This window comes from Bemisia tabaci, chromosome 8 (genome assembly GCF_918797505.1).
Source record: "Bemisia tabaci chromosome 8, PGI_BMITA_v3".
NCBI lineage: Eukaryota > Metazoa > Arthropoda > Insecta > Hemiptera > Aleyrodidae > Bemisia > Bemisia tabaci.
Window position 1 is genome coordinate 25,643,142 of NC_092800.1, and position 21,031 is coordinate 25,664,172.

The 21,031-nt window shown below is 34.7% G+C and overlaps 2 protein-coding genes across 4 annotated transcripts; one reads left to right on the plus strand and one right to left on the minus strand.

Annotated features, from left to right (window-relative positions):
- Window positions 1–84: 84 nt before the first annotated feature.
- On the plus strand, window positions 85–20,789 carry LOC109035470 (protein HID1). Its single transcript, XM_019049120.2, has 16 exons — window positions 85–302; window positions 1,623–1,836; window positions 3,127–3,281; window positions 4,516–4,569; window positions 5,175–5,343; window positions 5,745–5,974; window positions 6,771–6,968; window positions 7,283–7,373; window positions 8,065–8,190; window positions 9,015–9,119; window positions 10,069–10,233; window positions 15,647–15,880; window positions 18,219–18,484; window positions 19,144–19,280; window positions 19,704–19,862; window positions 20,529–20,789. The coding sequence occupies exons 1-16, from the start codon at window positions 237–239 to the stop codon at window positions 20,590–20,592; spliced, it is 2,433 nt and encodes an 810-aa protein (XP_018904665.2). The 5' UTR covers window positions 85–236; the 3' UTR covers window positions 20,593–20,789.
- On the minus strand, window positions 10,240–15,640 carry LOC109035473 (uncharacterized). 3 transcript variants are annotated; one of them, XM_072303460.1, is made up of 5 exons: window positions 14,668–15,640; window positions 13,210–13,973; window positions 11,774–11,851; window positions 11,293–11,382; window positions 10,240–10,402 (listed from the first exon to the last, which is right to left on the minus strand). In XM_072303460.1, the coding sequence occupies exons 1-5, from the start codon at window positions 14,846–14,848 to the stop codon at window positions 10,325–10,327; spliced, it is 1,191 nt and encodes a 396-aa protein (XP_072159561.1). In that variant the 5' UTR covers window positions 14,849–15,640; the 3' UTR covers window positions 10,240–10,324. The 3 variants fall into 3 exon arrangements, 1 of the variants encoding a protein (XP_072159561.1); XR_011900384.1 differs by lacking the exon at window positions 10,240–10,402 and having other exon boundaries at window positions 11,324–11,382; window positions 12,319–13,973; XR_011900385.1 differs by lacking the exon at window positions 10,240–10,402 and having other exon boundaries at window positions 11,326–11,382; window positions 12,385–13,973.
- Window positions 20,790–21,031: the final 242 nt, after the last annotated feature.

The window sequence follows — 21,031 nt, forward strand, 5'->3', positions numbered from 1 at the left end:
GTTTACAAATGACCCATTCCGACGTTCCGCGTTTGATTCAGCTTTAAGCTTTTGGAAGAGGAACATCTCAAATTCCGTGTTTGTACAAGGAATTTGGACAAAATTATTTGACAAGTTGTCAAAAGTTTCAAAATGTAGATGAAAGTTTTACGTTCTTTCTTAACTTTGCAATTAAGTTTGAGTGTCAATGCTGACGAATTATTACTTTTTTTTGTTGAAAGTGGATCCTTAGCTCTATGGGTAACTCCGACACCAAACTGAACTTCCGGAAAGCTGTCATTCAGCTGACTTCCAAAACTCAGGTAGTCACTTCTTATGAATTACATTCTCTCCCACTAAAACTTAACATATGTATTGAAAAAAATCATATATATTGACCTTTTTCTTTAAAAAAAGAATTCCAGCCCAAGTCTTCAACCCTCTTCCTCGTAAAATTGTAGTTATTAGATTGAGATAGGTCCTAGCTCTTGTATACTTCACCACCGATTCAAATTTTTTCGTTGTCGCTGAACAGCTGTGCTTATCTGAAGAAACTTTTTGATCCTCTTGAATTCAAGTCTCATTATGACCGTTTAGCATGTAAAATTAAAGTGCTGAGTAACAGCCGTTTGATTTTTTATGGGTGAATGATGGCAAAACCTAGGAAGAATCATGATGTAAACTCAATAAATAGTCACGTAAGAAACAAAAAGGGAAGAGGGTACTACTTAAGTTTTAATTTAGAAAAGTATTAGTCACCTTACAAAAGATGAAGCATAGACTACTGTAGTTTTGCAATACCTTTAAACTACAATAATGAAAATAATCTTATAAATTCCTCTCAAAATCCAAAGAATTTTCATAAGGTAAGGTGGCAGTTGTTTACTTTCTATTTGCAAGCGACTTGCCACTGCTATCCAATAGCCATTGAAAAGCGAAGGAGTGTGACGATAATGCCGTGCTACATTGTATTCCCTTATTGAAAATCAACACCTCCCTCCAAGGCTATATGGCTAAATCTGCCTGTTGCCTGTGATAGTCAGAAGTAAATAATTGCCAACTTATCTGACATGAGTTCTTGCTGAAATTACGAGTTCATCTTAGATATGTTGCAAACATATTAAAAGAAGATGCATCATTGTAATAAACTGTCCAAAATTCCGGATGATGCCAAATTAATTAGTGGTGCTAGACTCAGTTCAGATTACTTGATAACTTAAGTATTTATGCATGCCCAACACTTTTACCAAAAGCTCAACGATCTTAAGAGATTGACAGGACCATTAACGTCCATTTAGTTAATTGAAGATCCAAACAGAATTGCATTTGTTTATACTTCAGCAACCCAGCTGTTAATCTTGGATTTGTAAAATCTTGATGGTTAACCCTCCCTCATACTTGTTCTACTTCAAAGTAGGTACTGTTCAGATTAAGGAATTTTCAGGTCTGTGTATCTATCAGAAAAGATGGAAGTTTCTGTCTTTGCTGCAGTGCCCTCGAGCACAAACTGTTTTATTTGAGCCTAGCAGCTAGTTTGGTAAAACTCAGGTACAAAGTCTAATTAGTATTCCTTTTCAATTTTGTTTGTTTGTTTTTTTTGTACTTTTGTCTCTTTTTAATGCTTACTAATTTAATTGATGTAGCCTATAGATGCAGCAGACAACAATTTCTGGGACCAATTTTGGTCAGAAAATGTGACAAATATCCAAGATGTTTTCACGCTAGTACCAGCGGGTGAAATCAGAGCACTGCGCGAAGAGGCGCCTTCAAATCTAGCAACTTTGTGTTACAAAGCTGTTGAAAAACTTGTCAAAGCAGTAGATAATAGTTGCCGCACCCAGCATGAACAGCAGACAGGTTAGTTTTTGAAGCTTTCTAGCACCCTCCACAAATTCAAGTCTGAGACATTAAGTGTATTGTACGATAATTTCTTTTTGGGCTCTTAGCAACCAAGATAACAGGGAATTTCAGAACATGATTTCTTGACAAAATTCCTTTAAATGTTGGAAATTCTGTTGATGTCAAGCAAAAATATTAAGTTTTGGCTAAATTTAGTGATTTTAACATTGAATCCAATTTTTTTACTTTTACTTAAATGTGTCATCTCAGAAAAAGTTTTGGAAGAACATGGGAAAAATTAGAAATTTAGATAGTTCTATGAACTGTTCATTACATCACTCTGAAATTAAATTGCACAGTTGTAATTTAACTCCAACAGCTACCGCCAAGCTTTGAGTCCTGCTAAATCAGCACATTAATTTTTTTTTGGGTGAAAGGAGACGCAGGGGTGCATGAAATGAGAGCAATTAGACCAAAATATTGATTTTTATCATTAGCTCAATGCGAAGTCTTGATCTTTTTGTGGAATGAAGAATTTTTTAGATTGAGATTGCAACTATTTTTTTCTCGAAGAATTTTCTGCACCCTGGAAGGGACTCTACTATTTTATTTATAACAAAACCTAGCAGTGAAGGACACAAAACAGAAATGCTTGAAAAGGTAAATTCAACTGGAGTCACAGTGGTGTAAAGTCAACAGTTCGAGAAATCTTGTTTTCAGAAAAAGCTGTTCGAAATTCTAATCTTCCATGAGCAAGAAAAAATTGACAGATTATGATACAACTAAATGCTTTCTTTCTGCACGAATATTAACATATTATTGGAATTGAATTTTGCAAAAAGGAACCAAGAGTATTTAAATGTAGCTAAGATTGTACAACTTGCATTCTTTGCAATGTATACTGATATCATGCAAAAAATTAAATTTACAGAGGTAAGTAATTTTCGTCTTGAATTTATTGTTTATCGGGAGTAAAGATAAAACTTGTTCTTATGATCAGTTTATATTTGTGATGTTAAAAAAGTTGCACAGTCTTAGCAACAATGGAATGCTCTCGGTTCCTTTTTGCAAAATGCAATCCATTTAAGGCCCTAGAGAGAGTCAGTTATTTGAAATCCCAAAATCTAATTTTTCAATGTAGTTCGATAAATGTCACTCTACTGAATATTTTCCTCTTCTCACTGAAAATCCCCCCCTCTTGTGTATGGTCACATTTAAAAAGGAATAGTAACAAATAGAATCGGTACAATTAGATGGCATTTAGCAAAAAAGGAACCAGCGCGTTTACAATGTGTGTGTAATTTTCAGTTCTCAACTGTGCACGACTACTCACCAGAGTTTTGCCATACATCTTTGAAGACCCGGACTGGAAAGGATTTTTCTGGTCCAGTTTACCGGGCAAGGGAGAAAGTGGCGAAGAACAGTCGATGCCCCTAGCTCAGTCATTGCTGAATGCTGTCTGTGTGAGTTGAAGTATTATTACATTTAAATTGTTTTATTTATTTATATCAGTACCCCAGAGTCAAAAGGTACCTTACTCACATTTTTGGAAAAACCGAGTCAGTGGCGTTTTCGAAATCTCTATTAACGGTTCTGTGTGTGTGGAAAATTTGGTAGCCCTATCTAATGCCGGTTACAAGATATGAAGTTTCAAAAATTGTGAATTATACTGGAATCAATTGGGCTGAAGCGCAGTTTTCCCCTGATATCTTAAAAAGACTAAAATGGAGTTAGGTACCTCTTGATTCTCGAGTACTGATATTTATATTCGATTCCTTATTCATTCTCTATCTATTCTTTTTATTTAGTAAAAGTATTGGCGTTTAAAATTTTTAAGAACTTACATTCATAAGTAAAGTAAAGAAGATAGAAACTGAAGCCTTGCCTTTGTAGATGTCTCACAAAATAATTAGCCATATGGAGTTACTCAAAACAATTTTGTTCAGCAACCTCAGGAAAAAAATTAAAAGGAAATGAAGATGCGAGACTTGAGACGCCAAAGAGTTAAGGCCAGGTAACAACTGCAGCTTTTTGCCGCAATTTTTTTGAGGAAGCCAGAAATAATTTTCAATTGAAATATAAACTTATGTGGCAATTAGTTGCCTAAGAAAGCCAGTAGAGAAAAGGCCGTAGATCAAGTTTAGTAGTCAGTCCTCTAGCAGAGTTTAGTGATGTAGTCCTCGCTGAATGGTGATATGCTTGGTTCATGTTGTCAAAAGTTTCCCTGGTATGCCTGCTCCACTGTACAATTCCCCAAATTCAATTAAATCTATCGCATGAGGATTAAGGAACTGTGGAAGCCGAGTGGTCCAATTAGGGGAAATTTTTGGAAAGTAGCAAAATTGCATATCAGATGAATTTGCTTCATTTGGGGAAATACAAATGGTCATCTTGTCACCAAACTGACCTGAGTCAACCTACCTTGGTAATAGATTAAGGGTCTTGTTAGTTGTACAGTCCTCTCTGCTCTCTGAAGTTAATCGTGTCCTTTACTATATTTTAAGCTCAGAATCACCCTTGAGTGTTACTGTAAGCAATATTTCATGTCTTCCTTTTAACTAGAATATTCATATTCTATTTTACTTGTTGTTTCAGATTTTTCTTTTGTATCTATACATGTTTTTCAAACCAAGCTTATAACATTTTACAGCCATTTTCTTTAGAATGGACCCATTAATACTTTTTTTCATGTTTCAGGACCTCTTATTTTGCCCAGATTTTACTGTTGCGGCCAACAAAAAATCCGGCCCGGTGAGTTTAGTTTCACATCTATGCAAGCGCTCTTACGTACGTAGCTCTTAACAGCAAAGACATATAATCTTTGTAATGGGCTGATCCTAGGAGAATTTGTTGTTAGTATACAGTCTTGAAGCGAAACCTAGGAGGGTTCATCAAAAACAAATTGCATGCTAACAATGATAGAAACTAATCGGATATAAGTAGTCCATAAGTAATATTTTTGTTTGGAGAGGACTTCGTACCTTTGAAGTGAAGCTATTCTGCATTATCACTAAGGAAGTGCAACTTCTCAAAGTTTGCTCTCTTATTCTCCCATTTCTATCGTTATTTCCATCCTGCTCTTCTGCTCCATGAAACAGGATCAATTAGATCAAGAAAAGTTGAGCATTTTTTTCGTATGAGATCTCAGCACAATCCACAAACGCAGCAACTCAAATGAAGATTTTTTTCAATCTTAATTAGTTGAATATGTTTTTCTTCCTTCGAATAGTATGCACCAGTATTGATGCCTTGATCCGATTTGTTGTATTTCCCTTTGCAAACATTTTGTGTGTTCCAAGTCTGTTTAATGAGTTGATAATCTTTACGGCAACTTTTTTTGTTAATCGGGTCTCCAGGATCGGGCAGAGGATCTCCAAGCTATTGACAGTTGTGAATACATCTGGGAAAAAGGCGTTGGCTTTGCACAGAGCCCCCCACGAACGCCTTCCTTTGAAACTGCAAGGACCGAATTGCTGAAGCTTGTCTTAACCTGTTTTAGCGAAACCATGTATCATCCTCCTGCAGGTATGCACCAGAAAATTTTTAAGCGATTTTTCAAGTTCCGTCTATGACATACCTGAAAGTTATTTTTGAAGGGTTGTTTGTGTGAAATTAGCATCTCATTAATTTCAACTGTTTATTTTCGTTCTCATTGAAACGTGTGTATAATTGCATTTATTTCCCCTGATTGTGTGTAGAATTTTTTCATTTATAAAATAGTGTGCAGTATTTTTTCAATGGGGAAATGTTGTTTTTTTAAATAGTAGTTAACCACTAGAAAACAATTTTTACCTGCAATCAGGGCATGAAAGATGTAGGTCGGCTGAAAACGTAAGCCGTCATAATGTACGTCAGCTTTTGATGAGACTAATTTACTCAAGTAAAATTTATTCAAGACTTCTATGTCATTTGTTTTCTATTTGCAGATATTAGCACAGCACCGAATAAATGGGTACGATATCTGACTTCTCCAGATAACCGCCATGCACTTCCACTATTCACTTCTTTATTGAACGTTGTATGTGGTTATAACCCTGTTGGCCTAGGGTTACCATACAATCACTTACTCTTTTCCGACACAACTGAGCCCATGGTCGATACTGCGCTTCAGATTCTGATAGTTGCATTGGATCATGACACCGTCCAAAATGATGAAGTAAGTATTTTGCTTTTTTTTTATAGCAGTATCCATTTTCATTTTGGTGTGCAGAATTTTGTTTAGCCCCTGCGTGTAACAGCAAACTGAGTTAAAGCTACCTTCAGCCGTCACAACTTGTCTCTTTTTAATTTTGAAGTTCCTCGGTTGAAAAAAAAACAAACAAACAAACAACTCTAATCAATCTGGGGCACCGTATCATCAGTTGTTATTGCAGTGCCTTAGAAAATAAATAGGGATCAACTGAAGTTTTTTTTTTTTAACTGAGAAACTTCAAAATATTATTTTTCAGTGTAAAAAATACAAATTTTGCAATGCTGCATTGCCTAAAGAAGCTTTGAACTCAGACTAGAATTGTTACATCGTAAGGTTCAGGGTTGCAAAAGTCAGGGAATGCCGGAAAAACCGGAAAATATCAGGGAAAAATTGTCAAATCCATTTCATCATCTTACTAGAATGGGTTTAACTTTCCGAAAAACAAATTTTGCCTGAAAATCAGTCCAAATTATGTCTTTCTAAGCATCCAGCATATCTCGCAATTGTCAAGAAATTTCACAAAAATGTGACCGAAAAATCAGGGAAATGCCACAAAATTTCATTTTCTAAATTCTGTGGCAACCCTAGTGGTTCTGTTTAGGCTTCACTTGAAAAAAATCCCTGAATTCTGTCATTGAAGGGCACATTTTTGACAATTCCTTTCTTTTTTAACATGGCAAACTCACCATCATACAAGTAGTTAGGAATTTGGAATAATGTCAAACATTTACCATTAATGCAATCTCTTTTAACTTTTCAGAATGCAACTCAGGATAATCTTTTCATAAACTACTTATCTAGGATACATAGAGATGAAGATTTCAGTTTCATTCTAAAAGGACTAACAAGGCTGCTAAACAATCCTTTAGTCCAGACATACCTTCCAAATTCTACCAAAAAAGTGCAATTTCATCAGGAGCTCTTAGTTTTCTTCTGGAAACTTTGTGATTATAATAAGGTAAGCCAAAATATTTCATGGCATTTTAAGACGCAATTTTTGCTAAATTGTGAAAGTTCATCTAATAACTTTAATGTAAAATGAAAAGATCGTAGAAACTAATGAAGTTTGTAAACAACAGTTTACCTTGGGGATCACAATGACACATAATTCATTTTTAAGCTTCCCCTCAGTTAAAAGTAAAAATAAAGGTTCTCAAAGTAACTGTATTGAGAGTGAGGAAAAGTAGGCAAAAAAAAAAAAAAAAAATCCGTAGTATTCCATTTTTCGCTTGTTTTTGTTTATCATGTAATGGTTTTTATTTTCTGTTCCAGAAATTTTTATACTTTGTTCTCAAGAGCAGTGATATGTTAGATGTTTTAGTACCAATTTTATTTCATTTGAACGATTCTCGAGCTGATCAGTGTAAGTTGGATGTTTTTGTTTTTTGATCATTGTTTTTAGAAAGTCTTAGAAAATAAGAATGTTCTGTCTAACACTCTGTCAAAATACCTTTCTGCTACTTTTTTTTAAAACTAATTACACAATAGGCTTATTTTTGTCATTTGTCGTGCAAGCTAACGCTTTTGATCATAGAATTTACCTATCATATGCAGAGAATATTTGCACTAATAAGTGACAATCAGTACTGTACGACATTTAATCAGTTTTTTGAGTATCCAACAGTTTTTTTTTTTTTTTTTTTTTTTCAGTCACGTAATCAATTTCATTGTTCAACCAGTCAATGCAAATTTAGCTCATCCATAAGATAAAAACTCAGCTTTTTAGTTGTTAAATGCTAGTGTTGTACGTGTAATGGAATATGGGTACTATTAAAATTGCCTCATCCTTAATATTAAATTAGGTACACTCGAAAAGACATTATTTGATGGAAAGAACAAAAATGGATTCAATTTCAACGAAATATGCTGCGGGTATTTGATCCAACAAAGAATCTATCAAGTGGTAATGATGGATAAGCGAGCAAGAATGGAAAATTCGAACCAGCATAGAAATTGACCAAATCCTGAAACACCAAGGCATTATCAGACTTATCAAAGCCCAAATTTACTCTGTAGTCTTCTAGCTAAAATCGAGTGAATGTTTAATTTTTTAGCACGAGTGGGTCTGATGCACATAGGCGTTTTCATTCTTCTTCTTCTGAGCGGTGAGAGGAATTTTGGTGTCAGACTTAACAAACCATACACTGCAACCATTCCAATGGACATTCCTGTTTTTACTGGTAAGATTGTATCCCTCAAAGCTTGAACTTTGCTTTTCCACTGGAATCGCTTTCCCTGTATTATGTTGTTTTTTATCGTATTGATTCTCAACTACTGAAATGAAAAGTAATTGTTGAATCCAGGAAGAGACATTAGTAGCCAATGCAACATTATGCTCATTTCTATAACTGAAGCAAGATGATTTCACCTTGAAAGAGACTCTTAGGCGTTTAATTTCGACATCATACTGTTGAATTTTTTTGTTTTGTAGTGATACAATTTTAAAATCTCTCTGTAATTTTTATTTTATTTTACAGAAGCATAGTTAGATAAGAAAAAAAAACTTGTTTCCATATTATTTCTCTTGAATTCAGAATAACTTTTTTGGAGAGCAGGGTTTCTCTTGCGTAAAGGATAATAATGATAGATTTGTGATCTTCAATATTGTTGAAATGAGTGGCTTGTACCAGAGACAAGAGACCCTCTAATGGTATCTTGGCAATGGTGGAAGCTTTTAAATTCGGGACTTCAACATTCAACTGTTGACCTAACTACTAGGTGGGTGGTTAGCAACATTTGGAATTTGGGGAGTTTTGTTTTGCAAACAAACAAAAGTTCAGGATACTTGTTGATTTATGACGTCACCCGAAACTCATTATCCACCCAGTAGGTAAGATGACTGTTGGCCCCTCATAATTCTCTGTAAAGAAGTATTGAAGTTTTGGAAGTAAAAGCTTCCACCTGTCGCTGAGGGGCCAGTGGAGTGTCTCTTGTCTCTGGCCTGTACTCACAAGAATATTTCACATATTTTTTTATTTGATTTTTTCCTCTTTTTTTTCTGTAGGTACGCATGCTGACCTTCTTATCACAGTGTTTCACAAAATTATTACCACTGGTCATCAAAGACTTCAACCCTTATTTGATTGTCTTCTAACCATTTTAGTCAATGGTAAGTATCTTCGTTTTTTCTCTTTAAAACTTGTACGCTCTGAAAAAAATCATTCAGCCATCATTTTTGTAGTTCATGCAGATAGTATTAAAAGTTTGGATTCACGTACGTCTTGTAGCTATTCTTTGGAAACAAGGTCCTTGAATATTCCACATTTGACTAAATTGCACTAAATTGACACAATTACCTTGTATAGATTTTGGACTTGAGGCCATGCTCTGTTGTACTTTTGCAAATCAATATGTTAAATATTGCAGGAATATTGCAACCATCGCAAATGGATATTTCAACAATTGCAAGAGTGATATTGCCAATAAATCAGTCTATTTATACATATGAAACCTCAAATCACTTCCAAAGCCACTGAAAAGCAGATTTGGAGTTTGGTTTGAAATAGAGGCGCAACACACATCATTTGGACATTCCCAGCTCTGATTTAGAAATTGAAGCTGAATGTTGTGACTCCAATTGCAAAAATTCAATGGTGAAACTGCAATTATGCTTATCTTTTTTCCGGTGTTTCAAAATCCCCACTCTCATTTTATTTTATTTACCTGAATATTGCTTGAAATTTTCACAGCACATACTTCACAAATAGAAGGAAAATTGGGGAAGTTTTTAAGGAAGCCTGTGAAGCATTTTCTCATTTAAAAAAAAAAAATTGTGATCGGAAATATGCAGCGTTGCAAATCGAGCTACCCTTTTTTGCAGTTTCACCGTCAAACTTTATTTGTTACGGTGATATTTGTATGTGTACTGAAAATTTAACTGAGGGTGAGAAGTATAATAAAAAGAAGTGCATAATTAATACATGGAAAACCAAAATAATTTTGTTTTTATTCTCGAGATCCACAGTCTGAAGATACCATTTTTTCTAGGTAGCTTTCTATCTTATTCTCTAGCTTTCTAGCTTATTTCTATAATGAACTTCTGCTTTCTGAAATTTTAGTTTCTCCTTATCTGAAAACGCTGTCTATGGTAGCCAGTACAAAACTGCTGCACCTCCTTGAAGCCTTCAGCACTCCATGGTTCCTATTTTCGTCTCCAACTAATCATCATCTGGTATTTTTCCTTCTCGAAATATTCAACAACATCATCCAGTATCAGTTTGATGGTGAGTACTTTTTCGTAAATCCTCCGAAACAAGTCAATTGAACCATTGATTTCCATCCTCACAACTTTTGTGTCGTGCGCATAAAGTGTTTTTATGACTTTTGCTTCTTCTGATGCTCATCGTTCAGTTGAATCAACACAATCCAGTACATTAAAACAAAACCAACAATCTGTAAAAAGTGCGGAAGATCAAATTCCAGTTTCTAAAACCAAAGCTAGAGCTTCTGGAGCAGAACTTTTCTTTCCTCAAATTTTCTGGGGAAAAAAATTCTGGAATTTTTTCTGCCACCATTCTCTTGAAACAATACTCCATTGAATAAGAAAACGTATGAGTTTTATTACATTATTGCTTCAAAGAAATGAGGTTATTAATTCAATTTCAAAGTCTTATATTGCGGCATCAGGGCAAGAAAAGACGGCATGCTAGCCAGATTGATTTCCATGTGAACTGCAATTTTTGGAACTTCACATCTTTTGAAGGGATCAGAAGATACAGCGACTAAATTTTTTACACACATGGAGTTGTATTTGAAGATTTCCAAATCGGTCATCAATACTCAGTAAAATTGTAAAAATGGGAAATGGAAAATAGAAAATGTAATAAGTCGAAAGAAATTGGAAACAAATATAATTTAGGTTAAAAAATTAAAAGTTCCATGAGTTTTTAACATTAAGTCTGTGTCACATCTGTTTCCGATTTTCTTATTTTATAATTCAATTTTTCTAACATGGTTTAGGTACTATTTTGCTCTAGAACACTGACACTGATATGTACTCTCATCAAGATTAACGCCAAAATACTCAGCCTTGTTTAAATGTTTTGCAGAAAGACAAAAGTCGGCTAGTTACCCCAATTTCTTCTCAGTCTTCTGGTTGTTGTTTATTACTTTTTTGAAGCAGCTGAACAGTTTGTTAGGCATACTCTTACATATATTTTCCTCCTTAAAAGGATTAATAATCATTCCAAAACATCTCAGCTTGAGAATGGGAATGAAGTATGTATTTATTTTGTTGTTGTTTTTTTTTTCAAAATTAATAATATCCAGAAATATTTTTTTACCGTGGTGATAAAACGAAGATTAATATCAATATAGCCTCCACAGGATATAGTAGATATTCTATTTCTCAGTCTTGCGCAGAATAGACAAACCTAGAAACAAAATGTATCTCATAGATTTTTTTTTTTTTAGTTTTTACGTTAAGTAAACTGGTATTATATATGTCTTGGTTTTCTTGATTGAGTGTCATGTTGCACATATTTTCATGAAAATTTCAGGGATTAATTTTGATGACGGAAAAAATATTAGGTAAAATTTTCCAGTAATTCTCTTCATTAGTTTTCCTGTAAAAAATGGGAAAATTTTGATACGTTTGGTAACATTGTCTAAGCACAAATGACGCTTGTGGCTTTTTGGCTGGAACTTGAAGATACAGGCTGTTAAGTATTAAAAAAGAAAACAATAACAACTTAAACAGCATTGATTTTATTCAGAAAAAGGAGTAGATTTTATCTGCATGCGTAAATCATTGATTCTACTTACAAGCGACTGCTCCGATCCATTTAAAAGTTTTGCTCTTTTCCTATTAAGTCTTTCTAGCTGCACAAGTGTCTCATTATGCTGTAACCAAAATTATTGAACAAAATTTGAGAAAATTGACTTAACTTCACTTCCTTTTAAACAATGTTAGCTTTATATTGTATCCTTCCATTTTCTGACGGGAGACAAATGAAAACTAACTTACTAGGATGCATTGGCAATTTTTTTAAAACTTTTTCTTCAAATAAGTTAAAAATTTGTCGAATAATGACTCAAAATATTTACTCAAGGATCCTTTTCTTGATTTCAGATTTTTTCGTTTTTGCCCTTTTTTTCAAAAAAAAAAAAAAAAAAGTATGAGAAAGGAACATAGGAGACTGAAAAGACTCATAGCTATGCCATAGCATTGCTCCTCTGACGCAAGGGCATATTCTTACTTCTATGTGAATCCTGAAAGCCAGGAATTATACGAATTATAAGGCTCAGCTCAAAAAGCTGTTATGCCCAAACATCAGGAGAGCACGTCAGTTTTGTCAAGAGAAACTTGCCTGAAACTTGAAATTCGTTACTTTATCTAAAAAATTTCTCTATTCCAACTGTCCAGTATTACCCACCGCACCAAGAATATATATTATGAAATAAATGATTAAACGAACACAGGAGCTAAAGATCCTGTTCAAGGTAATTTTATTCTTTTTATCTGCTTCCGCCTAAAAGCAACTGTGGTATTTGCAAAAGCAGGTGTAAAGGTAAACTTATCTTGAAACAGTGTCTTTTCACTAGGATCTAAGATATTGAGGAAAGACCCAGAATAAACTACATGTAAGAGAAGCTTATTTATAAATGATGGCATCACTAAAGAATTCAGTAGTCTGTTCAACTATATCAAGGAAACCATCAAGATTTAATGTTCACTTTATACTGATATGAAAGTAACAGATGAAACATAGCTCAAAATGAGTGAAAAGCTGAATTTGGTGAGAGTGAGACTGAATTAAGTGAGAGAGAGAAAGAAATTGAATGGATATTAATTAATGGCGTATTTGCATGTGGCCATTCTGTATACCCAATTGTAATGCACCATTACTTGCTCCTAAGTTATGAGACCACTCAGTGTTCGACCATTGCCAGTTCCAATTGGCCTATCCTTTTTCCTCTCAATGAATAAGTTAGTACTATTGGTCTGAAATATCAAAATGATCAGTCAATATAGATTTACTCAACAAGCTCAGACAAAACCAGCCAGGCAGTCAGTACTTACTAGTTTTATCTGATTCACTTTGGCAAAATTGATCTCAGTGATGAAAAACTGCTTATATCATGGCACAATTTAAATTACCAAAACACACTATTTACGCTAGGGCAAAACTAGTTCTGCTGAAAATGGGTTTCTTCCAATACGTATAAAAAAAAATTGTGTTGAAAGCTTAATTTAGTACCTGTTGAACAATATCAGACCCTGCTTTGCAAAGCAGAACTATTCTTGTTAAGAGAACGATATCCTGGATTATATTTCTGATGACCACATTACCTCTTGAGGTGGTTTCAATAAAATAGAATAAAAGCAAAATCACTTCCATGACTGTGCAAACGAGTCCAACGAGGATGATCATCGCGAAATTGCCATCAACCTCTTCAACCAGGTCATTTAAATTCCAGTGTAACAACATTATAGTTTGTAACTTTCCCTTTTCAAAGTTTTTTGTCAGCTTCCGAACCTCTATATTAATGTTTTGGAAACACTTCTTAATGACAGACAGCAGTGCGATGATGAAAAAGTCCAAAATGAAAGGCACCATTTTGTTCAGATAAAAGAATATTTGATCTGCTGCTCTGTACTCAGTGAAGTACCAAAACACAATAGTGTAAACTAGAAGGAAAGCGTACACTAAATATTTGCCCATGTAATATGGCACATTCGTTCGAAAGAGCTGATTTTTCAATAAGATCTTGAGTTGCTGTAAAAATTTAGACACTCTCATTGCCTTGAGTATGACCATTATCAAAGCAAAAGTTGGTCTTATCGTTTGGGTAATGAACATTGCATATCGAAAGCAGTAGTTTTGCTCGAAACACTGGGAGAAGCCTGACTGATTGATGTTGGCATTTGCTGATTCCAGTTTTGTATCAAATGTAATCGTGTTGATAATAAAGTGAATCACCCATAGCAAGTAAGTCAGGAAACTGATGTTGACTTCTGCATCTGCAAAATTAAAGAAATATAAACATTTGGAAGAGTTTGTCTCTGGGGCGTCGTCCTTTAAAAAATGTGTAGTTGATAAAATGTCCTCAACCAAAAAAAAAAAATCTTATTGCCATTAACTGTAGAATTTTGAAATTTTTCCATTAAAAGGCACTGAATTAATCTCTCTAAATTGAAATAAAAGTCAAATCATTTGATGCTCTATTTTTTAAAAGTTCAAATTGTTTTTAACTCTTTAAAAAAATGTGATGGTTCAGAGAAATTAAGATGTCGAGTAATTAAGTTCCTTGGCTGGCCGAACTGTAACTAGCACTATAAATACGCATAAGATGTGAGAAATTTCCGCGGACAATGTGCATGAACCAAACAAAACTAAATAAAATGAAATGGATGTAATGAGGGAGCAAGGCAATGAACCGCAATTTAGTAAATGGAGTAAGTGAAAACAGAATGGAAGCAAACAATTAAAGGATCTTAAACTCATAATTAATTTAAATAGCTGCCAAAATTAAAACAGATAATGAAAAATGTGTTAATGAATCTTTGTGAGCTTAAGTTTTTTTAATTTTTTCTTATTTACCTATTGTTAATATTTTTTCCATTTTTTTGTGAGAAGAAGCCATCATGATAGAGTGTCTTGCTTCCATCCCTCACTTCTTTCCTTCCGAAGTATGAAGTTTTAAAATATACTCACTTTGACCATGATAAATTTCACTGGAAACAGAAGCTCTTTTTTTACCCCTCTGTCTTCCAGTCAGAGGTACTATTCCAAATAGTGCACTGATGCCCAGTATTGGTGTCAAGTACTCGGTGCCCACCTCATATCCAGGATTTCCAGAGCTCTTAAATTGTGCGAGTTTATCTTTTGCAGCCATCCAGCCACTATAAATCAAAGGAACAAGATGCACTGAGTGTCATTGTTACATGGTCAGTCAGAGCACTTTTCCTGAGATTCAGGGAATTATTGATTTTTGACCCTATTAAAGATGGGCTGTTCCCTGTTTACTCAGTTTAGTAGCTCCAACTTTGTTTTCCATCAAATTACTTTTTATTGATTTTATTTTATGCTTTCTCTTGCTATCTGCATCCTCTTTCATTCCACAAATTGATGTGCTCTGTCAATTTAGCCCCATCATTAATATTTCTATCTATTTTTCATTCACACTTTGTTTTTTGTTTTGGTTTTTTTTTCTCCAAAACTATATCCAAACTAAAAAGCTCATATCATTGAACTACAGCCATACTTCAGATAGCTGTTGCTTGAATTCTCCCAAGGTGTTAGGAGTTAGAATTATTGATTCCTTTCTATGAATGTATAACAATGAGATAGGTACAGTGTGTTTCCAAATATCTAAATGTTATTCATCTGGAACATTAGATTGAGTGGTCCAAAGTGATAGTAAAATTCGAATTAGCAAAAATTAGCTGCCTGGCAGCTGGTACAAGAGGAATGATACAAGAAAGTCCATTCATAAGGTTTTGCAATGATGTGCAGGTATTTGACTCCTCGAGATTATCTATCTGCACAATTATATTCAGATAAGGCCTACATTCAATTGATCAAGAACTTTTAGAGTTCTATCATAAAAAGATTTCTGTAGTTTGTAATAGGTTTCTCAAATGTACTAATTGAATTTTTGTACTGATTGCGATTTTTTTGTTTTTTTATGCAGGTAATTCCAACCTTGTTTACACTATTATCCGGAAAAGACAAGTTTTCCATAGCCTAGCGAATTTACCATGTGATTACAGTACGATCTCTAAATCGCTAAGTAAACGGTCGAGACGACATGTGCCCATGCCTTCATCATATGACTCCAACACTGAGAGTCCAAGTATGGAAGGCTCAAGACCTGCGCTTCCAGCAGAACCAGGAACTTTAAAAGCCACTCTCCCAGATACTCCAGGTAAGAAAAATATTGTATATTTTAATTGTTTATGTCTGCGCAGTGGAAGGGACTGAAACAGCAAAAAAAAATCAATATTGAGATAATGTTTTCACTGTTTAAAAGAGTTTTTATGGATATATTGCTGCAAAACAACGTCCAAAAATTACAAACCAAATGATAATTTTCATGATCTGAATTTTGTAATTTAAACAGCGCAATTTTGATGTTGAGGTTGCACCTCCATATCCTGTGTTCAACTTTGCCAGACTTAAATACAATTTTACATTTTTACACTTTCAAAGTCTAATTTTCAGCTCACCTTGACAGAAATTGCTTCCTTGAAACATTTTTTATGCATGCATTGAAGTAAATTTTCCTAGGACTGAAACAATTTAAGGTTGTCATACCTTACTTTCCTGAATGCAATCATATACAGGGTGTCTCACGAAAAACGAGCCACCTTGAATATCTGCCGAACGCGTCGGAATTTCGACAAACGGTAAAAGGCGTGTTCATTTATATCGAGGGGGACACCTTTTGGCGTATTTGACATTTTCCCAAACCGCGGGAGGGGCGCGGGGCGGGGGGTGCCCCACCCGTAAGTCGAACTTTTCAAATGGCACCCCTACTTTTTTATTTCAGAAATCAATTCTACGCAAAAAAAACAAGCCACCCTGTCCAAACCGAATGTAATTCGGACAATTTTTCAGTGATTGACAGAGGTTGAAACATTTTTTTCATGCTCTTTTCAAAAATTTCCCACGCCCAATGGAATTGCTGTATCAAACCAAACTCTCCGCCAAAAAAATTCTTAAACATTGCACTTTCGATAAAAAAATAAAAAAAATCTGCTGCACTCGAAATCTGGAGCACGCAGAGCCCTTCTTTGTGACATTAAAATTCGTTTTACCGAACATTTCCGAGGGGCGCTCATCGGGAGGGAGGAGTAAGTCTTAGACAAGAATTATTATTATTTTTTCTGAAGCATAAGAAACCGTGTCCATGAAGGAGCAGTAAAGTAGAAAAACAAATGGATTAGCTTTTTTTTTGGGGGGGGGGGGGGTCAACGACTTGAGCCGGACCTTGATACTTCTGAGGACGCTATTTTTCCGCGGTGCGTTGTTTTTCAACTTAACTGCTTCTTCATGGCCACGGTTTCTTATGCTGCAGAAAAAATAATAATAATTCTTGTCTAAGACTTACTACTCCCTCCCGATGAGCGCCCCTCGGAAATGTTCGGTAAAACGAATTTTAATGTCGCAAAGAAGGGCTCCGCGTGCTCCAGATTTCGAGTGCAGCAGATTTTTTTTATTTTATCGAAAGTGCAATGTTTAAGAATTTTTTTGGCGGAGAGTTTGGTTTGATACAGCAATTCCATTGGGCGTGGGAAATTTTTGAAAAGAGCATGAAAAAAATGTTTCAACCTCTGTCAATCACGGAAAAATTGTCCGAATTACATTCGGTTTGGACAGGGTGGCTTGTTTTTTTGCGTAGAATTGATTTCTGAAATAAAAAAGTAGGGGTGTCATTTGAAAAGTTTGACTTACGGGTGGGGCACCCCCCGCCCCGCGCCCCTCCCGCGGTTTGGGAAAATGTCAAATACGCCAAAAGGTGTCCCCCTCGATATAAATGAACACGTCTTTTACCGTTTGTCGAAATTCCGACGCGTTCTGCAGATATTCAAGGTGGCTCGTTTTTCGTGAGACACCCTGTAGAGGCATCGATCTCCAAGTAATACTGGTGTGCCAATGGAAAATGCTGTATGAGCCTTCAAATTTTGTCTAATTTGTATTCATGAAATATACATTATCAGGGAAACTTGCCAATATTTTGTATTCAATTTTGCAGTGAATTTCATCTCTCCTTTAATCTGAAGTTTCTGAAAACTTCAAAGGAAAATTTTTACAACTTACCCGAAAAATGATACTTTTTTACAGGGAAATCTGACAATGTCTGTATGTTCTTACTGTACTTTTTCTTATCATAGGGGGCAATTTGACAATGTCTGAATGGCCCATCCGGTCATTATATTTATCTTCCATAATAATTAATAATCAAGTAGAAATGCAAAGACCACAAATTCATTTTCTCGTTCATCATTGCTCTGATACTTTAGCTCCAAGTGGACGCAAATTCTCCCGTCAAGTAGCCACCATAGGTGTTCAGTGAGCAAGCATTCACCAATTTTTGTTTTCTATTTCTAGATACTACAGCGGAAAGTGAAGATTTTTCCTGTAAGCCTACGTGGGTTGGAAAGATGGAGATTGCCTTTGGAAAAAGATTAATTTAATACATGAGTATTAGGTATGTTCGTGCGTTAGTTTACTCAATCTAATAGTATAATTTAATATTTCAGGCATCGAAAAAATGACAGAAAGAGAGTCAGCTCACCCTGGAAACCACAACATCCCTGTTGAATTATTGGCAGAAATCTCCATCAATGGCCATGATTCTGAAAAAGATTCCGGTACTGTGACGAATGCAAATACCAGTGTTGAATCCTCACCTAGTCAAGAAAAACCTACCTCTGTATCAGAATCATTTTCATCGCCGCAAATAACTTGTAAAACGGTTCCTACAAGTTCCATCTCATCTCCTGTAGTCCATAAATCAGCCTCAGTAGTAAGTACTATCATACATGTGTTCTAATGTAAATTTTTATTTCACAAGAAATTCCCTGTCCAATTAGTTTGTATTGTCGCATGAAATTAAAAAGGTTTCCCAGACCACCCTTTTAGAACAGCTGGATGAACTTTTTCAGATAGTATCGGGAAAAAATAATGGATTTAACATTCTTTACATCTTTAGATCAACCTTTTGTAATTTGTGAAATTTGAACAGTTGTTGTCTGTTAACTTCAAATATGACTATACTGTAAAAATAGAGTTTATGAAAAATGAAAATACAGTTAAAGAACACCTTTGTAAAAAGAGTAAAAACGTTGGTTGAGAAACACGAACGCTCTCTCAAACTGTGAATCTTTTAATCTCGATATGTCAAGAGACCATAGTCGTTTTGACCCATTCAGGTAAAGTTGAGAATGGGAACAGGTAATTCTTTTACAACTTTTGAAAGTACCTAATTTTCTCCTGAAATAACTTGATTTTTGGGGGAAATTCCAATTTTTCTGGACAAAACCATACTGATTCTGGTTAAAACAGAGGTTATTTTCTGAATGAGTGCTGCCAATCTACTCTGAACGTGTTTTTTTACCTTTTTGGAAAATGGACCTGTGTTGTCTTTTATAATTAATGTTGTTAATTTATTTATTGCCACTCAAGCATTCCTTGAACAATAAAACTGAGTGGATTGCCACGTCAGACTGGGTGAAATCATGGAAGGACAAGTTACCACTACAAACAATCATGAGGCTTTTGCAAGTGCTTGTCCCACAAGTCGAAAAAATTTGCATTGACAAGTAAGTTTATCTGTTTGCTTTACATGACCATGTCTTGTCTCTAGTTTTATGTAATAAAGTAGGGGCGTTTTGAAAAAATTAAGTTGACTGGTTTTCCAAAAAAAAAAATAAAGTATGACAGAAAGTCTGCAACGTCGCAAACTGAGATATAAAGGTTCTGCACTTTGGCCATCAATATATATATAGAGAATGAAATTTCAAGAGCAATTGATGTGTCTACTATTATCTCACAAATTGAATATTTGTTTCCTCTGGCTCCATGTCCGCAATAATTGCATCATCAATCAACTTTTTGTACTTTTCGGCTTCACTCTCCTCTGAAGACAGTGCCCAGTGCTATTCTAACGTCCTCTACATGTATTATTATTTTTATTCTTTATTAATATTATTACTTATTTGTTATTATTTTCATTTGTTTTACAGGGGGTTGACTGACGAAAGTGAAATTTTGAAATTTTTGCAACATGGAACTTTAGTCGGACTGCTACCAGTACCGCATCCCATTCTAATTCGGAAGTACCAAGCGAATCCAGGAACAACTACCTGGTTTAGGACGTACATGTGGGGTGTCATTTACCTCAGGTAATTCTCTATCAATTTCTCCAATCAGTGTCAGCATCTGAATCTGGTGTGCAAGAGTAGTGTTGTAACCCAAGTAAGGTGAAATAAAATATACTTAATTCAATTATCAGTTGGTAAAAATGGTAGACATAAATACTACAGTCACCACGCACACAGTAGATATAATATGATGAGAAGGGCAGTTTCTTATATTTGGTTAGTGTCTTTTGAAAGACTATCTTTAGTTGCAGGTCACAGCTGAAAGTTGACCACCCTGTATTCTCTAGTAAATTTGCTTTCTGGTGAAAATTACGAATTTGATTCATTTTAAAGGCTGCTTATTGTCCTTGGGAAGGGTTTCTGCTTTTTTTCAAAGATTATTTTAGTTTTTTTTATCTCTCTCTGTCATTTTGTCATTGCTACCTCTAGTCTCGCTATTCGTGATCAAAACATTTTGTAGCTCAACACGAAATTCCATTTCTTGAGGATTTTAAAATAAATTTTTTAGCCAAAACAAGAGTAAAAAAAATTAATCCTTGGCTTCATTCAGAATTTAATTCCAAGTGTAAAACAAATGATTTCATCTAGATATTGCTTATTATGCAGTTTTAAATTACTGCCTCTAATATCCAGCTCAGGAAAGGACTTACAATTTTTTAACACCCAAATTTGTTCTCAATTTTTCAGGAATGTAAATCCTCCCATCTGGTACGAAACGGACGTGAAACTTTTTGAAATTCAAAGAATCTAAGTTGCCATATGAACGAAGTAAGATTTCTACCTTCATTCCTTCTCTTATAACCATTTCCAACGATAGCCCTTAAAAGACATATTTCATAACAGAAAGACTTCAGTAGTTTTTTAAGGTTGAATTAACCTTAACCAAAGCGTACTTATTTATTTGTACATATCTTAATTTATCTTGAATAAATTTGTGTAACACTTCAATTAATTTTTTTTAATATGTAAAAAACCTGAAATTATTTTCAAACCCTAAGCCTTGCTCTAGCTAAGTAGATGAAAATTCGAGCAACTCTTAGTTTCGCAATCCTAACCTATTTTGCAAGAATTCGTCTAGTTAAGTGCTTACCCCTACATTTATTATTCATTATCAGGCGAATTTTTTTCATCCGTTGTTAAAAAAGGTTGGTCATCAATCATCATCATCCGGCGAAACATAGCATTGACCT

What these genes read in the sequence shown, in the direction of transcription:
- LOC109035470 (XM_019049120.2), top strand. Translation starts at nt 237, where the DNA reads ATGGGTAACTCCGACACCAAACTGAACTTCCGGAAAGCTGTCATTCAG. An exon ending in AACTTTGTGATTATAATAAG is followed by an intron (nt 6,969 to 7,282) that starts GTAAGCCAAAAT and finishes TTTCTGTTCCAG; the next exon opens with AAATTTTTATACTTTGTTCT. An exon ending in CGATTCTCGAGCTGATCAGT is followed by an intron (nt 7,374 to 8,064) that starts GTAAGTTGGATG and finishes TTAATTTTTTAG; the next exon opens with CACGAGTGGGTCTGATGCAC.
- LOC109035473 (XM_072303460.1), bottom strand. Translation starts at nt 14,848, where the DNA reads ATGGCTGCAAAAGATAAACTCGCACAATTTAAGAGCTCTGGAAATCCT. An exon ending in TGAAATTTATCATGGTCAAA is followed by an intron (nt 13,974 to 14,667) that starts GTGAGTATATTT and finishes TTAATTTTGCAG; the next exon opens with ATGCAGAAGTCAACATCAGT. An exon ending in ATGGATCGGAGCAGTCGCTT is followed by an intron (nt 11,383 to 11,773) that starts GTAAGTAGAATC and finishes TTTTGTTTCTAG; the next exon opens with GTTTGTCTATTCTGCGCAAG.